This window comes from Schistocerca piceifrons, chromosome X (assembly GCF_021461385.2).
Source record: "Schistocerca piceifrons isolate TAMUIC-IGC-003096 chromosome X, iqSchPice1.1, whole genome shotgun sequence".
Taxonomy (NCBI): Eukaryota; Metazoa; Arthropoda; class Insecta; order Orthoptera; family Acrididae; genus Schistocerca; species Schistocerca piceifrons.
Window position 1 is genome coordinate 395,180,220 of NC_060149.1, and position 20,016 is coordinate 395,200,235.

General features: G+C 37.6%; 1 protein-coding gene across 1 annotated transcript in view; it reads left to right on the forward strand.

Moving 5' to 3' along the window:
* Positions 1-20,016, forward strand: part of LOC124722095 — a 323,716-nt gene that overhangs the window by 44,407 nt on the left and 259,293 nt on the right. The window contains exon 4 of the mRNA XM_047247293.1: positions 4,981-5,095. Coding sequence (XP_047103249.1) covers positions 4,981-5,095 — 115 coding nt within the window. The remainder of the gene's footprint in view (positions 1-4,980; positions 5,096-20,016) is intronic.

Below are 20,016 nucleotides of genomic sequence, written 5' to 3' on the forward strand. Positions count from 1 at the left end.
GCCATAGCCATACACCAAACACGATGGTATTCCCTCTGGAGCCCAGTGTTCTTGCGACTGTACATTTTCGTGACCCACTGCTGTCAGCAATCGCGTGTTTACTTTCCTACCAAATGTGCAGTATCGCAGTAGGTACATCCAGCTTTTTGTAGCCCTATTATGTGACCTCATTCAAACTGTACATGATGGCATCTTTGTCACCTTAAAGTTATCCTTGATTAACACCAACTCACCACATTCAATCTCAAACGTAACTAATGCTCATCACCATTATGGTGTGTATTTAAAGCAAACCTGATTTGCATTCTCATAGAAGCGCTACTAGCATCACACTTATGCGACTGGTGCCAAATTTGAATAGACATCAACTTTCAGATGTAGAAACACACCTACCAGCTTTCGTTTCTCATACAACTCCAGTTTGGTGTTGCGATTTTTCCCCCCTAAGTGTATGTTTAAAATAAATAAATAAAAATTCTCTGTGGAGACCTTAGCAACTGAAGCCAACAGAGGAACATAACAGCTGCAACTACACATGTAATAGTGCACTTATTGTTAAATTGTTAGTCTCCACCATGCCACCAATAAAGGTTGCAGAGAAATGTGCCATGCAGAGAGATGTGCCACTGAGGGTGACATAAACAATCCGAAGTTTTGTCCTAGGTATTAGAATGACCACCTTCTCAATAAAAGATGTAAGTGCTCTGAGACCTTGCTTTGCAAGACCTGAGTAGCAATTCGCATGGTGATCCAAGCAGAAATGATATGGGTATCATAATATTCCCAATGGAACTGTTAATCTTGGTATTCCCACCTTGATGTGGTGATGAGGAAACAGAATAAAGCCCCACTAGTAAGATGGCTCCCATTTTACAGTGGAACATAAATAGGTTCAAGCTACATGTGGAGGAACTGTTAATTCAGGCATATCTTTTGGAAAATTTGCACCTGGATTTTCTGCACTTCATGACCATCTGTATAGATTGAAGTATACCTTCATAACTGTATTTCCCATTGTAATGCAATGGTTTCTGTCAATTTTCAAGCTTTTATGCATGAAGGGTTTTCGTATTTCATGTTTATGTATATCTTGTGCACATGTTTGAGAAACACATTTTAACTTGTCTCACATCCCTAAGGTAAGAAACCGGACTCGCGTTTGAAAGAATAACAGTTCAAGCCCCTGGCAGACCGTTCAGATTTAGTTGTTCTGCTGTCTTCCTAAATTACTTAAAGCAAATGATGGAATGGTTCCTTTGAAAAAGGGGCCGTAATTGATTTCCTTTCCTAGCTGTTCCCAATCCAACCTCATGGTCAGTGTCCAGTGACCTTATGATCAACAGTGTATTAAACTGTAATCATCCTTTCCTTAACACCATATGTTTTATTGTGTGTGTGTGTGTGTGTGTGTGGACCTTGATAGTTGCTGGGTTTGCTCTCCTATGAACTTTCGAGAAACATGACAAAGTTTCTTATTTTTGAGCAGGAAGTTGGAGGAATTTCAATGAATTTTCCCATGTTAATTTTCCAGCACATTGCTCTTCGTATTATGAACTATGTGACCCAATTTGATCACCATTATTTAACAAATAATAATTAAAAGCTAATTTAAGTACTATACCCTATATTGTCCCCAGTCTCTTCATAGGAATATTCTCATTTTTGTAGGCTGCTATTGTTGACATCCACGTAATAGTATTGCATGTAGAGAATTATTTTTATTGTGTAAATTTTCAATTCGCTGTAATGTTTATACTCCTGGATGATTGTTAGCAACCGTTAATGGCTCGCAGGCCATCTCATCACATGATGCGACAGCATCATGAAAGTCAAACTGTATTGTCCATGACAGTGTTTGTGGGTTAACACATAGAAAGTGAACAAGAGCACTGGTCCATGTTACGATATGGAAACCGAGAATGTAGCCGGCTTCACAGACACAACTATTGTGATGCCACAGCTTGTGGATTTCTGTTGTGGCACCGTGAGGTATCGTTTGCACTGGACCCACAAATTCTACGTATTTGCACAGTGTTCAGCATTGCGTCAGCTTAAATGATACGCATGGTTGTAATGCTATGGTGCAGTTTATGGCATTACGGCTGACAAGAGTTAAATACTATAAAGAACCCAAATATTAGACCCGAAGATAGATTTTGCGGAGCGATTAATCAGGGGCTACAAACATATTTTTAAAAGAAATGCCATCTGCAAACTAACCACCAGTTAACACATAAATATCATCTGCAGACACGCCACTGTTCCAAGATTTTAGAATGTTCTTTTACTCCTTGCTGTAAGAGTTTTGAATAAATAATTATTAGTTTAACAAAACACTCAGAGGCTATTTTCTACATGTAATTGACAATTTATACAGTGCTTGGTCTCACAAATCACGAATTTTATGTGACTTCTTTTTTAAGTTAGATATTAAGTTTAATATCTAAAACTCTTTCAAGATTGAGTAATTGGCCTACAACATTGATTTGCAAATATTGCTGCTCCTCCTCCCCCCACTCCTTTGAATAGGATAAAATATGGCATGGAAATCTGTACTCTTGCTTTGCTAAATACGTGTGTCAAATGATATTTTTCATTTATATTTTATGGGAGGGTCTCGTGTTCTGGTGGTAAAGTGTGTTCTTGGAAACATTTTTGTGATCTTACAAGGTAACATATTCAAGAAAACTCAACTAAAAACTTCTTGTAGCTAGTGTTCACACTCATGTAAAACTTTGTAAATTAAATCGTGGTCGCATTTTGCCTGTCTGAAATTATTTATTTGTACAATCCAAAATTGTAATTTCGACCATGTGGCCATTATCAGTTGGGAATAATGGCGCTTTAGCACTTGGCAAAACCTAAAAATTATCTAACAAGACACAAGCTGGTTTCATCTTATTCTGTTCCTGTTTAGATCATCTTGTATGTATTGAACTCTTTGAATAGCATTGTAAGTATGTTGCTCGTATTCTACATAATATTTGCTCACAACTATAGTACATTATCGGGTGAGGGTAAATGATTCCATATTTGTTGTTTTATGTAAAACAGAAGTGGGTTTCATTGCATAGTATTTTGTGGACTGTCTATTCTGAGGGTTCCTGGAGCCACTCTGTAGCAATTCTGGACCTGTGGGATGTTGCATTGTCCTGCTGGAATTGCTCAAGTCCTTTGGAATGCATAATGAACATGAATGGAAGCAGGTGATCAGACAGGATGCTTACTTACATTTCACCTCTCAGAGTCGTATCTAGACGTATCAGGTGTCCCTATCACTCCAACTGCACATGCCCCACACCATTACAGTGTTTTCTAAAAGTGCCTAATAAAGTTAGATATACATGAATTGCTGCATCAGTCTGAATTTGACAGAGATGTGAAAAATTGAAGCTGTTATCCGATTGTGTAAGAACAAAGATATTTAAACTGGAATGTTAGGAAAAGAGATTTAAGGCATTAGTTATAGTTTCATATATCCTCGAGGGTGTTTGAAGACGGGTGGAAAATATGATATGGCTGTACAATTATAAAGTTACTAGGTTAATGTTGGCAATGGAAGGAGTGTATCCAAAGCGTTTAGTTGTCACTATGCATAGAGAATGTTGCCGAGCTTTTGGATGGATCCTTTAGAGCTGATGGAAGCACTCAGCACATCCTACTCCAATCTTATCAGAGGCAGTACCACCTGTGAAAGCAGTCATATCATATACAAGCTCTGCCATAACTTCTGCACAGCCTTTTATATTCAGGTCTTAACACCATATTTCTTTAGAAAGTCTGAGTGAGTGGACTAATGTGAAAGGATAGTGTGTTACTAAGACAGATTGTTAATTAAGGCAGTGGGCATGTACTGAGGACTAACTGAATTCAGTTTTTTATATATGTTTTCTGACAACTCCAGCAAGAGGAGAAGTTTGTGATCTTGGGCTCAAAGTCAGTGTTGTGTTATGTAATTAATAACATTGTTTTTCAGTGAATGGTACACTGTGATGCATTTTTGAATAGATCTTTAGGAGAGGAAATGAATTACTGAATAAAAAATACAGGGTGCCATGTTATATGAACAGGGACTCACTGGCAAACCATTAAGTGGAAGAGCTGTGTGATGTCCGTGACAGTTGTTCCCAAATCTGGTAATATGTTATTTTCCTACTTGAACAGTGGCAGACTTTTGTAATTTTTAATTCTCAGAACACTTCTAAATTTTGGTTGCTGCTATTCCATTTTGAGTTTCCTAAGTCAAGTTGTTGAATTCGTCTTGTCAAGGAATTCAGATTCACCCAAAAATGGGGTAGCGTACAAAATTCTTGTTCAGTTGATTTTATAGTGTTTCTTGTTTCGTCAGTCTGGGACCCTTATTAAGGGAGATAAATTGAAAGATACAGAAGATTCAAAACAGAACATTATGAGAGTATAGGTCTATTTAGTAAGCACAAGAATGTCACAAAGATGCTTGTCAAACTCCAGTGGCAGATGGTAGAAGGGATGTATTGTGGGTATATGTTGAAATTTAGTGTTAAAAATTTGAGGGCATATGTCCCAAGAAGGGACAAACAACATAACACTTTCTCCTGCACACATGTTGTGGAATGACTGTGGGAGGATAGTTGGACAAAATCAAATTCTTACAGAAACATACTGATAGTCGTTTCTTTTCATGCTCTGTTTGTGAATAGAATGAAAAAGGAGCAAATAATAGTGCTGCTTGAAGCACCCTCTGCTATACGCTATAAGGTGGCTTGTGAAATAAATGTAGGTTTAGTGACATTTGTTTGCAGTTTGTAAGGTGAGTACCTCTGTAAATAACAGTAATAAAAAACCATGTAAATAGTCATGTTACTGAAAGTAAAATATTTAATTTCAAATAAATAAGTCAGTGAATTCCTTTTTTTATGTGGTGGTTTTGGATTTAATTTCTTGTAAATTTTTGACTCAAACAAGTGAATCAAAAAAATGAAAGCAGTTTGTCATTTTTAGATGGAGGTAAACTATCGGGCAGCAGTAAAAGAAGTAGTATGCAAAGCAGAGGTAGCACTTCGAGTTTAATTGAACAACGAAGTATTACTCCTCGATCCCAACCAGCTACACCAAGGTAAATTTTCATATTCACATATTTTGGCTATGATTTTACTTCAGTTTGTGATACTCTCTCGTAACTTGGTTTGGAGAAGTAATGATGATAATGGGATCCACAGGTTTTTGCAAAATGTATTTCTTATTAACTTTTTCACTTTGTGCTGTTTTCAGTGAGACTTGACTCTATTTAGTGTCCCAGTTTCTGTTTGATTCTCGTGACACAATATTTATCAAGGTTCCTTTTGTTCATACTGTTGTCTTTATGTACATGTTTCTCACTTGAGAATATGGAAACAAAGCACTGTGCATCTCTTTCCACAGATTTTTTTTTTGCAGAGCTGATGTATTAGAGGGCTATAGGTGAAGCAGTTTGTGCAGTGCTTTTGTTACTACATTTACATTAGATGAAAGTGCACATGAAGGTTGCAGTATTAAACCCAAACAGGTTACTTGTTCTCAGTCAGCTTAGACATTAAGTCAAGATTCATTGATAATAGCACAGAAGAAACATATTTTGGAGAACTATCAGAAATTAATTATGTTTTGCAAGACAAAATCCCATTTTCCTGTGTGTGAAGTGATAACTGAACTGAAATCTAAGGTGTTGGAAATAAATTATGGGGAAATATGTACTTCGTAAGAAAAATCAAAAGTATTTTGTAAGGAAGATCTTCAAGTTTTCATCCACTGTGCCTTGTATGTCATTTTTTTTTGTGCCTTTGGCCATTTGCAGTATTGACATTTCCGTATTATTTTTTTAAAACCTCGCAATCAGTATCATACAGAAGAGTGTTTTTGAATTATTTCATGTAAATTGTGGAATACATTCTACAAATATCACAAGTTATCACAACTAATGTTGCAGTTTTTTGATTATTTTGTGGATCTCTGCGAATTGCCAGTTCAAGAAATTTTTATCCCAGTATAAGAATATACATGGCCTATAGTAACGCCTACATATGTAGATTTGTGAGCAGTGGCAGTTATCTGTTTTGCGTATGAATCTAGGAAAAAGTATGAGCTACAATGGATTGCTTAGCAGTATTGTAATAATTATTTGTTACATTTGTACAGTATAGCGTGGAGCTCTGTAGTCCTGAATGTAGGCATATCTTGTTACGTTTTAACAGCATTGATCTAATAATTAAAAATGCCAGTGAAGTATTATAGCCAGTAAATGAAATGGCACAATTTTTGACATAGCGTGCACGGTCACTTAGATTTCATAATTTTAGCCTATGAATTGTACATGCTTCCATGAAGGAAAGTAGTAGTAATGTCGCATTTGACTGGTAGAACAAAGTTGCTTGTTTCTCACGTATGTTTTCATGATAGAGACAATTTTAGCTTTTCACTTACTTCCACTTTATTTTTCACTCTAATGAGTTCTCAGACTATAAACTCTGTCTGTCTCTGTAGGAACGTGGTCAGTTTTAGTTTAGTAAACACTTTGAGTATATCAGTTTGTGAAGTTTCTGTAATTGAAACATTGTACACTGTTTCCTCACTCCCTCCACCCCTCTGTGCCCCCCCCCCTCTCTCCTCACCCTCTTCTGGTATTAAGAAAACTATCTCTGCTGGGGTGCTTTGCATTTTTGTATACAACAGTGACTAACAGTGCATTTCTTCAGAGCCATGGTATTTATCACGTATGGATGTTTCTGTGCTACACTATTTTATTGAGAAAAAAAATGATACTCTAGGCTTTCTTAAAAGTATCTTTCTAAATTATTCTTATATTGATCAGAACTTCATAAAATAACTGTACTATAGATCTGTGAAGATACCACCTGAGGCCGATCAGTGACTAATCTTTTGGTGCAAAACACTGTGGTTGCATGGTGGAGCTATTGACAGAGGGGCAAGGGGCACAGTAAAAGGAAAGTGCCCTGTGTGTATGCACAGCAGAAGTAGCTAGGTCCTAAAAGCAAATGTCGGTCATCTCATTGTTACTGTAGTAAGTGGCCCAATGGTGGACTTTAGTCTGTGCTAACATTGGTCTGTGACTTCTCTTGACATGCACATAGTGGGTGCTGAGACTAAACATCACCCACTGCCACATAATAATTGCATATAACTATTTGTGGTCTCCACATTATAGGATTTGATTGTTACACACAAATATTTTAATACAGTTTTAAGCAAATCTGCGGCTCTGTTAACTCACAGGAGTGCAGTAGATACTATATTCCAAATGGCTGCTTAAATTTTGTTGTATTTTCACTACGTATTCAAATGTCAACGTCTTACACAATTTTAAATGTGTATCTTAAAAGTGGGCAATGAAAGGATGAGAAGAAGCAAAATAAAAGCTAGTGAGATGGAAACTTTTGAGAAATAGAGGGTGTTTCCATGATGATGATACAAACATTCAGGTATGATGGAGAAGGGTAAATTTGTAAATTTGAAGTAAGATACCCTGGTCCAGAAACACCAGAGTCAAAAGTTGTAAGCAAAAATTGTTCTGATATCTCTGACAGTGAACTGCTTCTACTGCAGACTCTTTGCTTTTCATATTTTGGTAGGAGGTAGTATGGACTAAACCAAGGGGAAATGTCAAGTAAACATGGGCAATAAAGTGCTTGCCTTAGGAACTATGAGCACTTCTTCAGTAGAGGAGATGTGTTTCACAGTAGCGAAGATGAACAAGTGTTCATAGCTCTTAAGGTATATATTTTAGAGTCCATGTTTATAAGACAATTTTTTTTCTTGTTGTGGTCCATATTACCACCTCCCAAAAGATGCAAAAGAAATAGCTTGCAGTAGAAGAGGTCCTCTGTAAGAGGTATCAGAACGATTTTCACTTACTACTGTCAGCTTGGTCGTTTCCAGACAAGGGTCCCTTGCCCCACATTGATACGTTTACCTCTTCTCCATCTTCCCTGAAAGTTTTTAACATCATCACGGAATCATCCTGTGGTATTCGAATGATGAAGATGGACAGGTTAAGGAATGAGAGGATCAGGGAATTAATGAAGGTGGAGGAAAGAATAGAGGAATGAAAGCTTACATGGTGCGGACATGTTAAGCAGATGGAAGAGAAGAGGATATCCATAAAGAAACACAAGATGAAATGAAAGGAAAAAGACAAAGAGGAAGACCAAGACACAGGTGGCTAGAAGAACTGAAGCACTGCATGCAAAAGGGAGGGGAGTTGGTGGGAAGGCAGAAGACAATGGAGTGGCCTGTGTTCCAAACAGACCCAACTGTGTGTGATGATGATGATGAGATGATGATGATGATGATGATCTTAATCTTAAAAGCTTTAAGTTTGACATATTGAAAGTTAAGCTTTGCTTCCTGGAGCTTCAGTGAAGAAGATGAGAAGTAATTGGAGGCTAATTTGTGTGACCTGTTCACTATTCTGACTAGGAACCGTATAACCAAAAGTCAGAAACATGGACTCACTTTGGATGGTGATGCTGTTCAATACCTGGTCAAAGGAAGGAGGATTATATGGTGGATTGCATTTTGATGGATATCAAACTTATGAAATTCATAAGAAATTAAGAATGACACAATTTGTTGATGACTTTAATGCACCCTTTCTATATTACATATTCTTTTGATCTCATTAGATTGCTGCCCACAATCTTTAACTTGTGATGCACTTATTAGCCAGTGTGATTCTCACACCACTTTGAGGGACCACCTGGACTGTGTCATTCATATTGAGGGTAGTGGGTTTGTCAGTGACTCGTGGTGTTAAGCATATGTCATGAGTAAATGAGGAGCAGCACATGTTCCATAGAAATATTGTGTAGGAGCAAAATCCATTCTCCAACTCAGTGGCAGCTTAAAAAGAAAATTACATTAAAAATATTTCTTACAAGAGAAATGTTAAGTGTTTTGTATCCTTCACAGAATTCTTGAACTTAAAAAGTTGTGATGTGTTTGATTTGAGGACATATGAGTATGGACAGGAAAAAATAATTTTATTTTATGGCTAATTTTGTGTTCTTTTCTCAAAGTGTATTTTTCAAGGTTTTTTTTTTGTATTATTTCATTGTTTTTCAGTACTGTGTTAAAAATGAAAAATGCCCTTCCATTAAATTATGTTTATTGGGCATTAAATATCAAATTTATATACTTATTAATTTGCTGAATTAAGAAAAAGCACAGCTGGCGCATTTTGTTGGTTGGCGAGTTTTGTTGTGTATAGAAATTTGACAATGTTCACTTATCCTGCTAAAAATTGCTGTTCCACTAAATTCTGAAGGGATTTCTATCACTTCAGAATACTTATATAGCTGAGGCCTGTCATGTCAGGTATACCTGACAGACTCTTAGCCATGACAGCATTTATAGCATTTCTGACTACCATCCTAGTGTTGAAATGCTACCCAAGGACTGAGAACACAGGCTTGCATGGGTCTGTACCAATGAGAGTAATGAGCCTGAAGGTGCAATCGAGTGCATTTAACTGTATCTTTCATCCAGTTTCTTAACATTATTCATAATCTTGCTAGTTTCTTCACCAAACATTTCACATGCAAAAAAAAAAAAAAAAAAAAAAAAAAAAGGCCATTTTCCAGCTGGTCTTATTTTGAATGTAGTTAATGGGGTATAGACTACTTTGAAGACTGTAAGTACACACTCACATTCATTAAACCATTTGTATGTTTCTTAATGAACAAGGTGTCCACAAGAATTGAATTTATGTCTTCACTAGAAAGTGAATTAACATATTAAGTTTCTGTCATAGATAGTTGCTGCATATCATCACTGTGGAAGACTTGTAATATGTCTTCAAAATATTCTGCCATATAAGAGGCTGCAGAAAGCTAAGAGTTACAACATGTTAACACTTCAAGAGGAAATGTCTTTGGCTCCCTCTTCTTCTAAATGGTTTCTCTTAGTAATATTCTCTAAAGTATTCTTTTAGTTAGGTAGTGCAGAGTTCCTTTTGGGAAGTTCCTTTGAAAAATCATTTGCAACCGTATTTAGCTTGTATGTACCATATTTTGAAAGCTTCTATTCTCTTCTTGTCTGAACTGTTCATCATCCCCATTTCACTTCCATACAAGGCTACACTGCAAGCAAATATCTTTAGAAAAGGCTTCCTAACACTTAAACTATATTTGATGTTAACAAACTTGTCTTCTCCATAAATTTTTTCTTCCCATTACTAGTCTGCATTTTATATCCTCTCTGCTTCGGCCATCATCAGTTATTTTGCTGTGCAAATAGCAAAACTCATCTACTACTTTCAGTGTCTCATTTCCTAATCAGATTTGCTCAGCATCACCAGATTTAATTTGACTACATCAATTACCCTTGTTTTGCTTATGTTGATATTCTTCTTATATCCTTTTTTCAAGACATAGGCAGTTCTGTTCAACTTTTCTTCCAGGTCCTTTATTGTCTCTGACAGAATTACGATGGCATCATAAAACCCCAAAGTTTTTATTATTTCTCTCTGAACTTTAATTCATTCTCCAAATTTTTCTTTGGTATCCTTTACTGCTTGCCCAGTGTACAGATTGCCGTAGTTTCAAATAGTGTATTCCAGTTGACACTCTAAATCTACCAAAGCTATAAATGTAGGTATGCCTTTGCGTATTGTATCTTATATGTCATAAGGCTTATACTGCTTGCTTGTGTATTCATACTTTTCTCTGGAATCCCTATTAATCTTCCCCGAGGTTGGCTTCTAACAGTTTTTCCATTCTTCTGTAAATAATTCATGTTATTATTTTGCAATCATTACTGATAGTTTGGTAATGTTCAAACCTGTCAGCACCTGTTTTCTTTGGAATTGCGAATGATTACATTCTTCTTGAAGTCTGAGGGTATTTCTCCTGTCTCATATATCTTGCAGACCAGGCAGAGTAGTTTAGATATCCCAAGGATATCAGTAGTTCTGACAGAATCTCCAGGTGCCTTGCTTTAAGTAGGCTACTAAAGTTTTCTCACAGACTCATATCACCCATCCCATCTTCATCTACTTCCTCTTCCCGTTGTATAATATTCCCTTCATTTACATTGTAATATTGATTATTATAGTCTTCTAAAGCACTCAGTGTTCCATGAGCACACTGTATTGTGTTTCCTGTGTCAAGTACCTGTATACATGCAACAATGCAACAAAAAAATTTTGTTCATTCCATGCCTCAGCTGTCTTCAGTAACATTGTCAGTGATCTTATCATCTAGCTAGTTGCTGCATCACTTCATTTTTTTGTTGTTTTTGTACTGAAGTGACAACTGTTGTCCAAATTGTCTTCACACACATTAAATAAATTAATTCCATTGTTAGCATTTGATTTAAAAAGAACTTAATTTGAACCTGTACTAACATAATTTATTACTTTATTAAAAGTACTGTGACAAACTGAGGACTTAATTTGAACCTGTACTAACATAATTTATTACGTTATTAAAAGTATTGTGACAAACTGGAAACTGTAATTTATCATGCTGTTTACTATTAGTTACCACAGCATACATTTAATGATTTTCTCTTTCCCTAGTGGGAAATATTTGTTTTCTTGTTAGTTGTGGAAATTTGCTTTTAAGAACATTACCATAGTACTTTGAGTCAGATATTCACAGTCGTATTTGTTTTTCTTGCCCACTTCAAAGCTGCCACACACTAATGTTCTTAGATCTATTTTTCTTGTGCTTTTCACTCTGCACATGTTTGAAAACAGTATATTTTCTGTCTCATGATGCCCTACTGGGTTAGTATTTAAAGAATACTGTAGATTTACCGGGAGCCTACAGACCATCAGCTTCAAATTCAAGTGCTTTGTAATTGGCAGTAATTGCATTCATTTGGCATTTTTGCAATTGCAAGTCCTGCTTCAGCTAATGCATTCAGAGTAACAGAGGGTGGTGCTGTGATCTTTGGACAAAGATCTGAAACAGTCACCATGCACTGCCAAAGATCTTGCAGTGAGACGAATTTTGACTCTATAGACATATTTGCTTTCAATATAGACACTTTTGAAACTACTTTGACTGCAGTGTCCACACAGCTCAGTAACTATTCAATAGCATTTATGTTAGTTAATATAAACTATCTGATCAAAAGTATGTGGACAGCTATTAGTGAAAATCAACATGGGGGTGTCCTCCCTACATTTCTATGATGGCTCAAATTCTGCTGGCAACATTTTCAATGAGGTCTCTGAATGCATCTGGAGGAATGGCAGCCCCTTCTTCCCCAGGAGCCGAAACCAGAGGAAGTTGTTACTTGGATCTTTGAGTCTGAAGCAGAGTTGACAATATAATTCATTCCAGATGTGTACCATTGTGTTAAAATTGGGTCTCTGGGCATGCCCGTTCATTTCAGGAATGTTATTGTCCACAAACCATTGCCTGAGAGATGCTGCTTTATGACAGGGTGTGTTGTCAAACTAATGCAGTCAGTCATTGTCTCTGAATTGTTCCTCTGCTGTATGCAGTATTCAGTGCTGTGAAATGTTTTCATATCCTTCTGCATTTGGCATTTTCTAAAGTGCGATAAGGGGACCACACACCAATCCCCAAAAACACCCAATACCACATACTCTGTACTTCAGTGGTGTCCTACAAGTAATGGCAGGTAGCGTTCTCTGGGCATTTGCCAAAACCAAACACTTCCATTGGATTGGCACAAGGTATAACATGATTCTTCACTCCAAATTGGAGATGGGCAAACTCATTCATCCTTGGGAACTAATTCACTGGTGAGTGCTCGTTTTTGGGAACCATTCATTTTTACTTGTTCGCCGTTCATTTGTGCTTGGTGTATGGTTCTTATGAAAAAATGATAATTAGTAGCATAGGTGACTGAAGATGGAAGGTGCCAACAGGGGGCACTTGCCTCCCCCCCTGGAGTACAGAGTTTTTATTCAGAACAGAATTCACACACACCTGTAATTTTCGTGATTCTGCAAAACCTCTCATTTAGCCAACTGCAGTGTTATGTGGCTGATCGCTGTGGAATAATATTAGGTGGTGCACGAAAAACCGGCCCCGAGTACAGACTGCTCGGCAATTATGCACGATTTGTTGACCGCTACGAGCAGAATAGATAAACATGTAATAATTAGGCAGTGAAGAAATGACAAATAAGCTAATGCAAACAAAAACTACTTTGAAACAATAGATGACGATTGGTGGGAGACAATGTATTGAATCTCAATGTAAACAAGTGTAATGTGCTGCGGAAACATAGAAAGAAAGATCCCTTATCATTTAGCTACAATATAGCAGGTCAGCAACTGGAAGTAGTTAATTCCATAAATTATCTGGGAGTATGCATTAGGAGTGATTTAAAATGGAATGATCATATAAAGTTGATCGTCGGTAAAGCAGATGCCAGACTGAGATTCATTGGAAGAATCCTAAGGAAATGCAATTCGAAAATAAAGGAAGTAGGTTACAGTATGCTTGTTCGCCCACTGCTTGAATACTGCTCAGCCGTGTGGGATCTGTACCAGATAGGGTTGATAGAAGAGATAGAGAAGATCCAATGGAGAGCAGCGCGCTTTGTTACAGGATCATTTAGTAATCGCGAAAGTGTTAAGGAGATGATAGATAAACTCCAGTGGAAGACTCTGCAGGAGAGATGCTCAGTAGCTCGGTACGGGCTTTTGTTGAAGTTTCGAGAACATACCTTCATCGAGGAGTCAAGCAGTATATTGCTCCCTCGGAGTCAAGCAGTATATTGCTCCCTCCTACGTATATCTCGCAAAGAGACCATGAGGATAAAATCAGAGAGATTAGAGCCCACACAGAGGCATACCGACACTCCTTCTTTCCATGAACAATACGACACTGGAATAGAAGGGAGAACCGATAGCGGTACTCAAGGTACCCTCCGCCACACACCGTCAGGTGGCTTGCGGAGTATGGATGTAGATGTAGATGTAGATGAGCAGTCTAGTACTCGGGGCCAAATTTTTGTGCGCCACCCTATACCACTGAAATAATATTGTAGAAGTTATCATACTCTCTTTACAAAATGTGACACCAGGCTTTCGATTATGGAGCATGGGCTTCATTCGGTTGTAAGTCGGTCTGCCTTCCATAACACTGAACATGCCGTTTTATGTTGGATAAAAAAAAACAGAAAATGGCCACTCGTGTGTGCTGTGCCGACTTCCTTTGCATATGTAATAACAAAAAATGCTTGCCTTTTTACAAGTGTTTCTTCTGCTGTTCATCGAAATAGGGAACTAAGCTGATATACCGTTTTGTTACCTGGAAAAATGTATGTATTACATACCACATAATTTTTATGTAATTATAAAATACATTTTAATAACCGGTTGTGGACGCTGAGTGGAATACGAAAAGAACCAGAAGTTCAGAGTTGAAAAAAAGTTTGAAACAGATTTAGAATGGACGTGCGCAGCGAACAAAATGAACAACAACTTGATACTGAACTAACTGTGAGCAGGTGGCAGTGGAACTGCGATGACTGGCCACGCGAAGGAGGAGAAGTTCGGCCGAGCAAGACCAAGACCAAGACAGACGAGAATGGGACCAAGGCTGGAACGAGACTGGCCGATGTGCCGTTGCGGGAACGAGACCAACCGTTTCCCGTTTACAGGAACTATAGGTAGAAATCCATGACTGAAGTGAACTATGGAAGACCATTCCTTAGAATTCGTTCCTTGCTCATTCCGTTCAACTTGGTGAAGCATTCCTTTGGACCCGTTAGTTCTTGAACGACCCATCTCTACTTCAAATTATTCACTCACTACAACCACCCTTTCCATTGCTTGGCAGTCCCAGTCTGTCAGTACGTGAGGTCTGCCTGGTCTTGGTTTAGCTGTGGTTGTGCCTTCTGCTTCAAAACACATTGCCAGCACTTGAACTGGGTAGCTTTAGAAGGACTGAAATGTTTCTGATGGATTTGTTACTCAGATAACATCTAATGACTAGTCTACGGTTGATGGTACTGACCCCTTCTGACCGACCCATTCTGCTATGACTGTTTCTGTACTGACAACACTGTACGCGACACTTCCTTTTGTACTGGTGTGAGATCTAATGGTCAGTTCTGCATTATATATGGATGTCCAGATATTTTTGAAGAGATGGTGTACATTATAAGCTGAGCTCACAATGTGTTACATATGGAGTTTTTTGTGTTTGTATCCAAACACTCTACTTCTATGATAATTATGCTCATGTCATAGCTGTCTGTGACTATAGCTTCAGAATTTTTTAATGCTGGGTGAGGGGCATTGATGCTATATATACTGTGGTTACGGAGCATGAACTAATGCAGAGGCATCACACAGAGGAATACAGTAATGAGTGCTAAAATATATTCAGTAATAGGAATTTAAATGGCCATAAATATTGACATGTTCAGAGATAATATTATGCTGAAATATTATGTATTGGTGAAAATGAAACAGTCATTCAATAGTGTTCATATAGTGATATGTGAAGCGATGTTTAATCATTACAACTGAGAGCAACATGACTCAGCTGACAACTACATGAGCAGTCTGATGTCTGTTGACATATCCTACAGATTCATTATTAGGCAGCCAAGATATGAATAGAAATATGTGTACATACTCTTAAAACAACCAAGCAGCCTGAAGTTAGCACACTTGCTGTTCATTTATAGGTGCAAAAATAATTGTGCGCTTAATTCAGCATGATGTGGAAACAGTAGAAAGGTTTTCCATACCTAAAGTATTAAAAATGTGTCCATCAGTCCTCTCATTATCATCCCAGTTATATAAACTTGATTACAACAGTAGGATCCATTTATTTAGGAAGCAAATCTGCCACCATCACAAAGCCAATTATTTTCCCATTTGTCTTCTTGTACTGGACACCTGAAGTTAGACATAGGACATCAGTTGTTTACACAGAAAATAAACAATCATTTTAAGGTCATATGTGAATCTCAACATTGGTGAATGGTCAAGATCCAGTTGTAATTTTAAAATATCATCAGGTACCATTATTAATAAACTGCTGCCCTCAGGTTTATGAAATTTTTTGTGTGATGATTGAAAAAATGCCAAATTTTGTGACAGTTTGTTATAAAGAGCCAGTTTCATATTATTGTTAATACAGAATGTTTCTGTTCGTGTATACGAGTTAAAATGTCAGATCATTCATTTTGCAGTAACTTTAGTTAGATAAAAATAATTCTGGGTCCAATTCCTAGGAACACATTAGTAAGACACTTGTTTATTTCATTTATAGATTATTAATGTAATTCATTACTACTTCTTGTAGCTGATTCACTGACCTCCCAACACATTATCTGAGTGAGTGACTTCACATCATAGAAATACATTGTGGTCAAAGGAAGACAGAGTTAAATAATCACAAATATTTTTTTCCCAATAATGTCACAATTTCTCTGTGCTTGCATTGTTAGAGTATTCCAGTAGGCATTTTTATTCTCAATTTTGGCGTCTGAACAGGACTCTCACCTGTTATCGTACATATAGGGTTTAACACATTGAAGGGCAATTTGCACATTGGATTTAATACATAGCAAATCATCATAAAAATAAAATTACGGTAGAATCGTATTAGAAGTTAACCTCTTCTTCCAGCAAAAAGGCATATGAAAGGCAATATATTCTCAAGCCTTTCAAACAGAGCAGTGTGATGACATGTTGGTAAGCAGCAACCGATGGTGATCAGATGTTGTACGAGGTGACTTGTAAAGTTGTATCTGTTTGTGCAGCCAAAAAAGATGTGATTGGCATCCTCTTCCTCATCACAGTCACACAATGGGACTGTGACCAGATTAGTACAATGTAGGTGTCTTATAGTGTTCCTGAGTCTTCTGGAGCATCAAATTTTCTCGTGACAGTTTGTTGACAGTAAGTTGTTGTTGCTATTGTTGTTGTTGTCGTTGTCTCGTCTCATCATCTTGATGCTTACAGTCTCTCGTGGTCAAAGAACATATTTCACCACCCTCGTGACTTAAATATTTGTCTCTTTATTTAACCTCTTTCTCAATACCCATTGGAACAATGAATATTGCTGCTGCAATCATGAATGTGACAATGTGGCTTGTGTAGATTGTTTGGCCTGTCGTCTTACCTTGAAGGATCATTTTAAGCAGCATTGTCACTTCGCAGCAAGATGAGATGCCAGCATAGTAAGTTGTCTGTTAGATTTGTGTACACAATACAGATGTTATTTCAATATTTAACTATTGTCGTGAGATAACTTACAGATCATCCTCGTAGTAGTTGCCTGTGGTCAACATCATCAGCTGATGACTGCTGCCTACAAATTATATCTGGTAGGTACCCTGATGTGAAAGCTGAGTTTTTGCAGTCAGTTGTGGTGGCACAGACAGTATTTAACTGTCTCCACACAATCAAGTTACCCCTTAGACATCTGCATCTAACAATAGCACAAAGCTCCCAGCACTGGTGTGCATAAATAAGTTGGGCAGGGAACACAGATCAGTGGCATGTGATTATCTCCATGGCCTTATGGTTGATGACTGTCATGAGTATGCAGGTGGTGATGTACCGATGCAGTTCTTTGGCATGTTGTCGCACTGTTAGCAGGGAGGTGAATCATTTATGTTTAGTGCTGGTGTCATGAACATATGTCGAACATCTCTCATTGTTATCAAGGGTAATATGCGTGCTCTGCTGTATCAGGACATGATTCTCCAACCAGTTCCTGTCCACCCCTATAGTCACTGTTTCAGTGATGAGTTTATCTTTCCATCTTTTGAGGTGACGATGCATGAGAACACCTTGCCCATCTGTCAAATACCATTCTCAAAGTGGTAGGAGTGTTCAGAATGGAATGACCAACCCTATCTGTTGAGATGAACCTGATTGAGCATGCTTGGGACCAGCTGAAACTTGCAGTATATCATCACAGGCACCGTCGTTATATGTTGGTTGACCTCAGGAGGGTCACTTTCAGAATTTGGGACAGGCTCGAGGAGCAATATCTCGATAGTGTTTTGAGCAGGAGCCAAGAATGTTACAATGAATGGGTGAAAGCAATATGGTATTGGATGTTACCAATCATCAAATTTTGGTTTCATATACATGCAGAGGTGTGCATTTTTGAACATACTGCCCTTTATTGGTTAGTCTTTTGTTTTCATTTCACAGTAAAGTTATATTTTTAGTTTTGTAAGGCATACTCTTTCATCCATTTCTCCCCTTGAATCTGAGCCACACAAGTGTTCCCAGATAGACAGGTGGTAATAAATGTTTTTTGAGAAGTGTATATATTTCTTAGAATTGTCCAAAATGGTCTTATTTACTACTTGTAAATCCTGTGCATTTGAGATTTTTCCATGTAATTTGTAATCTAGATAATGTATTTACATGTGTACAAATACCTGCTGTAGCTCTCATTCCTTAGCAGGAAGTGGAGCAAATATATTGGTAGTGCTCAAAAATTAATCACTGTATGTGAAGACTATTGAGGTGGTCTTTTCTGAAGGTATTTGGCAGGGGTGTAGCCTTGTACTGAGGTTAAACATGGGTGATAAACACTCCTGAGCAGAAGAGAGTAGAAGCTTTTGAGATGTGGTATTACAGGAGAATGCTGAAGATTAGATTGGGGATATTGGATAACTAATGAGGTGGTACTGAAATGAATTGAGGAGAAAAGGAATTTGTCACGACTTGAACAAAGGAAGGGATTGGTTGTTAGGAAACATTCTGAGGAATCAAAGAATCATCAGTTAAGTAATTGGGGAAATGTGGGGGTAAAAACTATAGTAGACCGTGGCTTGACTGCTGCATGCTGGTTCAGATTGATGTAGGGTGCAGTAGTTTGGCAGAAATGAAGAGTCTTGTTCCAGATAGATAAGGATGCAGAGCTGCATAATAAAGCAATTTTTCTGACTTGTAGTTATGGAGGTGATGATGACATCATCATCATGAGGTAACAATATAAGTTTCTTCAATTGTTGACACCTAGCAAAGTGGCGCAGTGATTAGAATAGTGGACTCTCATTCAGAAGGATGATGGCTCAAATCCCTGCCCAGCCATGCAGATTTACATTTTCCATGATTTCCCTAAATCTCTCCAGGCATATAGTGGGATGGTTCCTTTATAAAGGGTAGAGCTGATTTCCTTCGTCCTTTTGTAATCAGAGCTTCAGCTCTTCTTTGATTGTTGATACCTAGTGAAGTGATGCAGTGGTTCTCATGGTGGACTCACATTCAGGAGGATGATGGTTCAAATCCCTGTCCAGCCATGCAGGTCTAGGTTTTCTGTGATTTCCCTAAATCACTCCAGGCATATACCAGAATGGTTCCTTTGAATAGGGCACAGCTCATTTCCTTCACCATCCTTTCGTAATCAGAGCTCGTGCTCTTTCTCTGATAACATCACTGTCAACTTGACATTAAACTCTAATCTTTCTTCCTCTTGTTATTGTTGAAGTTTCGTTTAGGGAGAGGCTGTTATTGTTCTCACAGTTCTGTTATCTTATGAAACAGGACAGGCACAATTTTTCTTTAACTAAAGGGTAAAATTCAGTCTTCACCAATAAATGTTAACATTGAAAGAAAATCGACAACGAACTTCAGACTTTGATGCACTTATGATTTAAATTTCAAACTTGTTGCTATTTTTCATGCAAAGATGACATTTAATATAGTATAGTTAGGATGAATCTAATATGTGGTATTGGATTGCATTGGCGAACAAGCTGCAAACTTCCATTTCATCAAAAAAATCTTGCAGACGACTTAAAGTGGGGAAATATCTTGCATTTAAAGCTATGGTTCTTTCCTTTACAAAATAAAAGAGAAGGGGGGATACTTATCTTTTGACAAATAATGAAGTTAAGTGCCCCTGAAACTGTAAAGGCCTTAAATGTTCCACAGACAAGAGTGCCATGGGAGCATCAGTTGACGCCACAGGTTTAGGTATAGAAGTGGTCTCCTTCTGACAAAGTATTTCGCTGACACAGTGTGTGCCAGAAGATTTCATCAAGAAACTCAACAACTTCCATAGGTACATA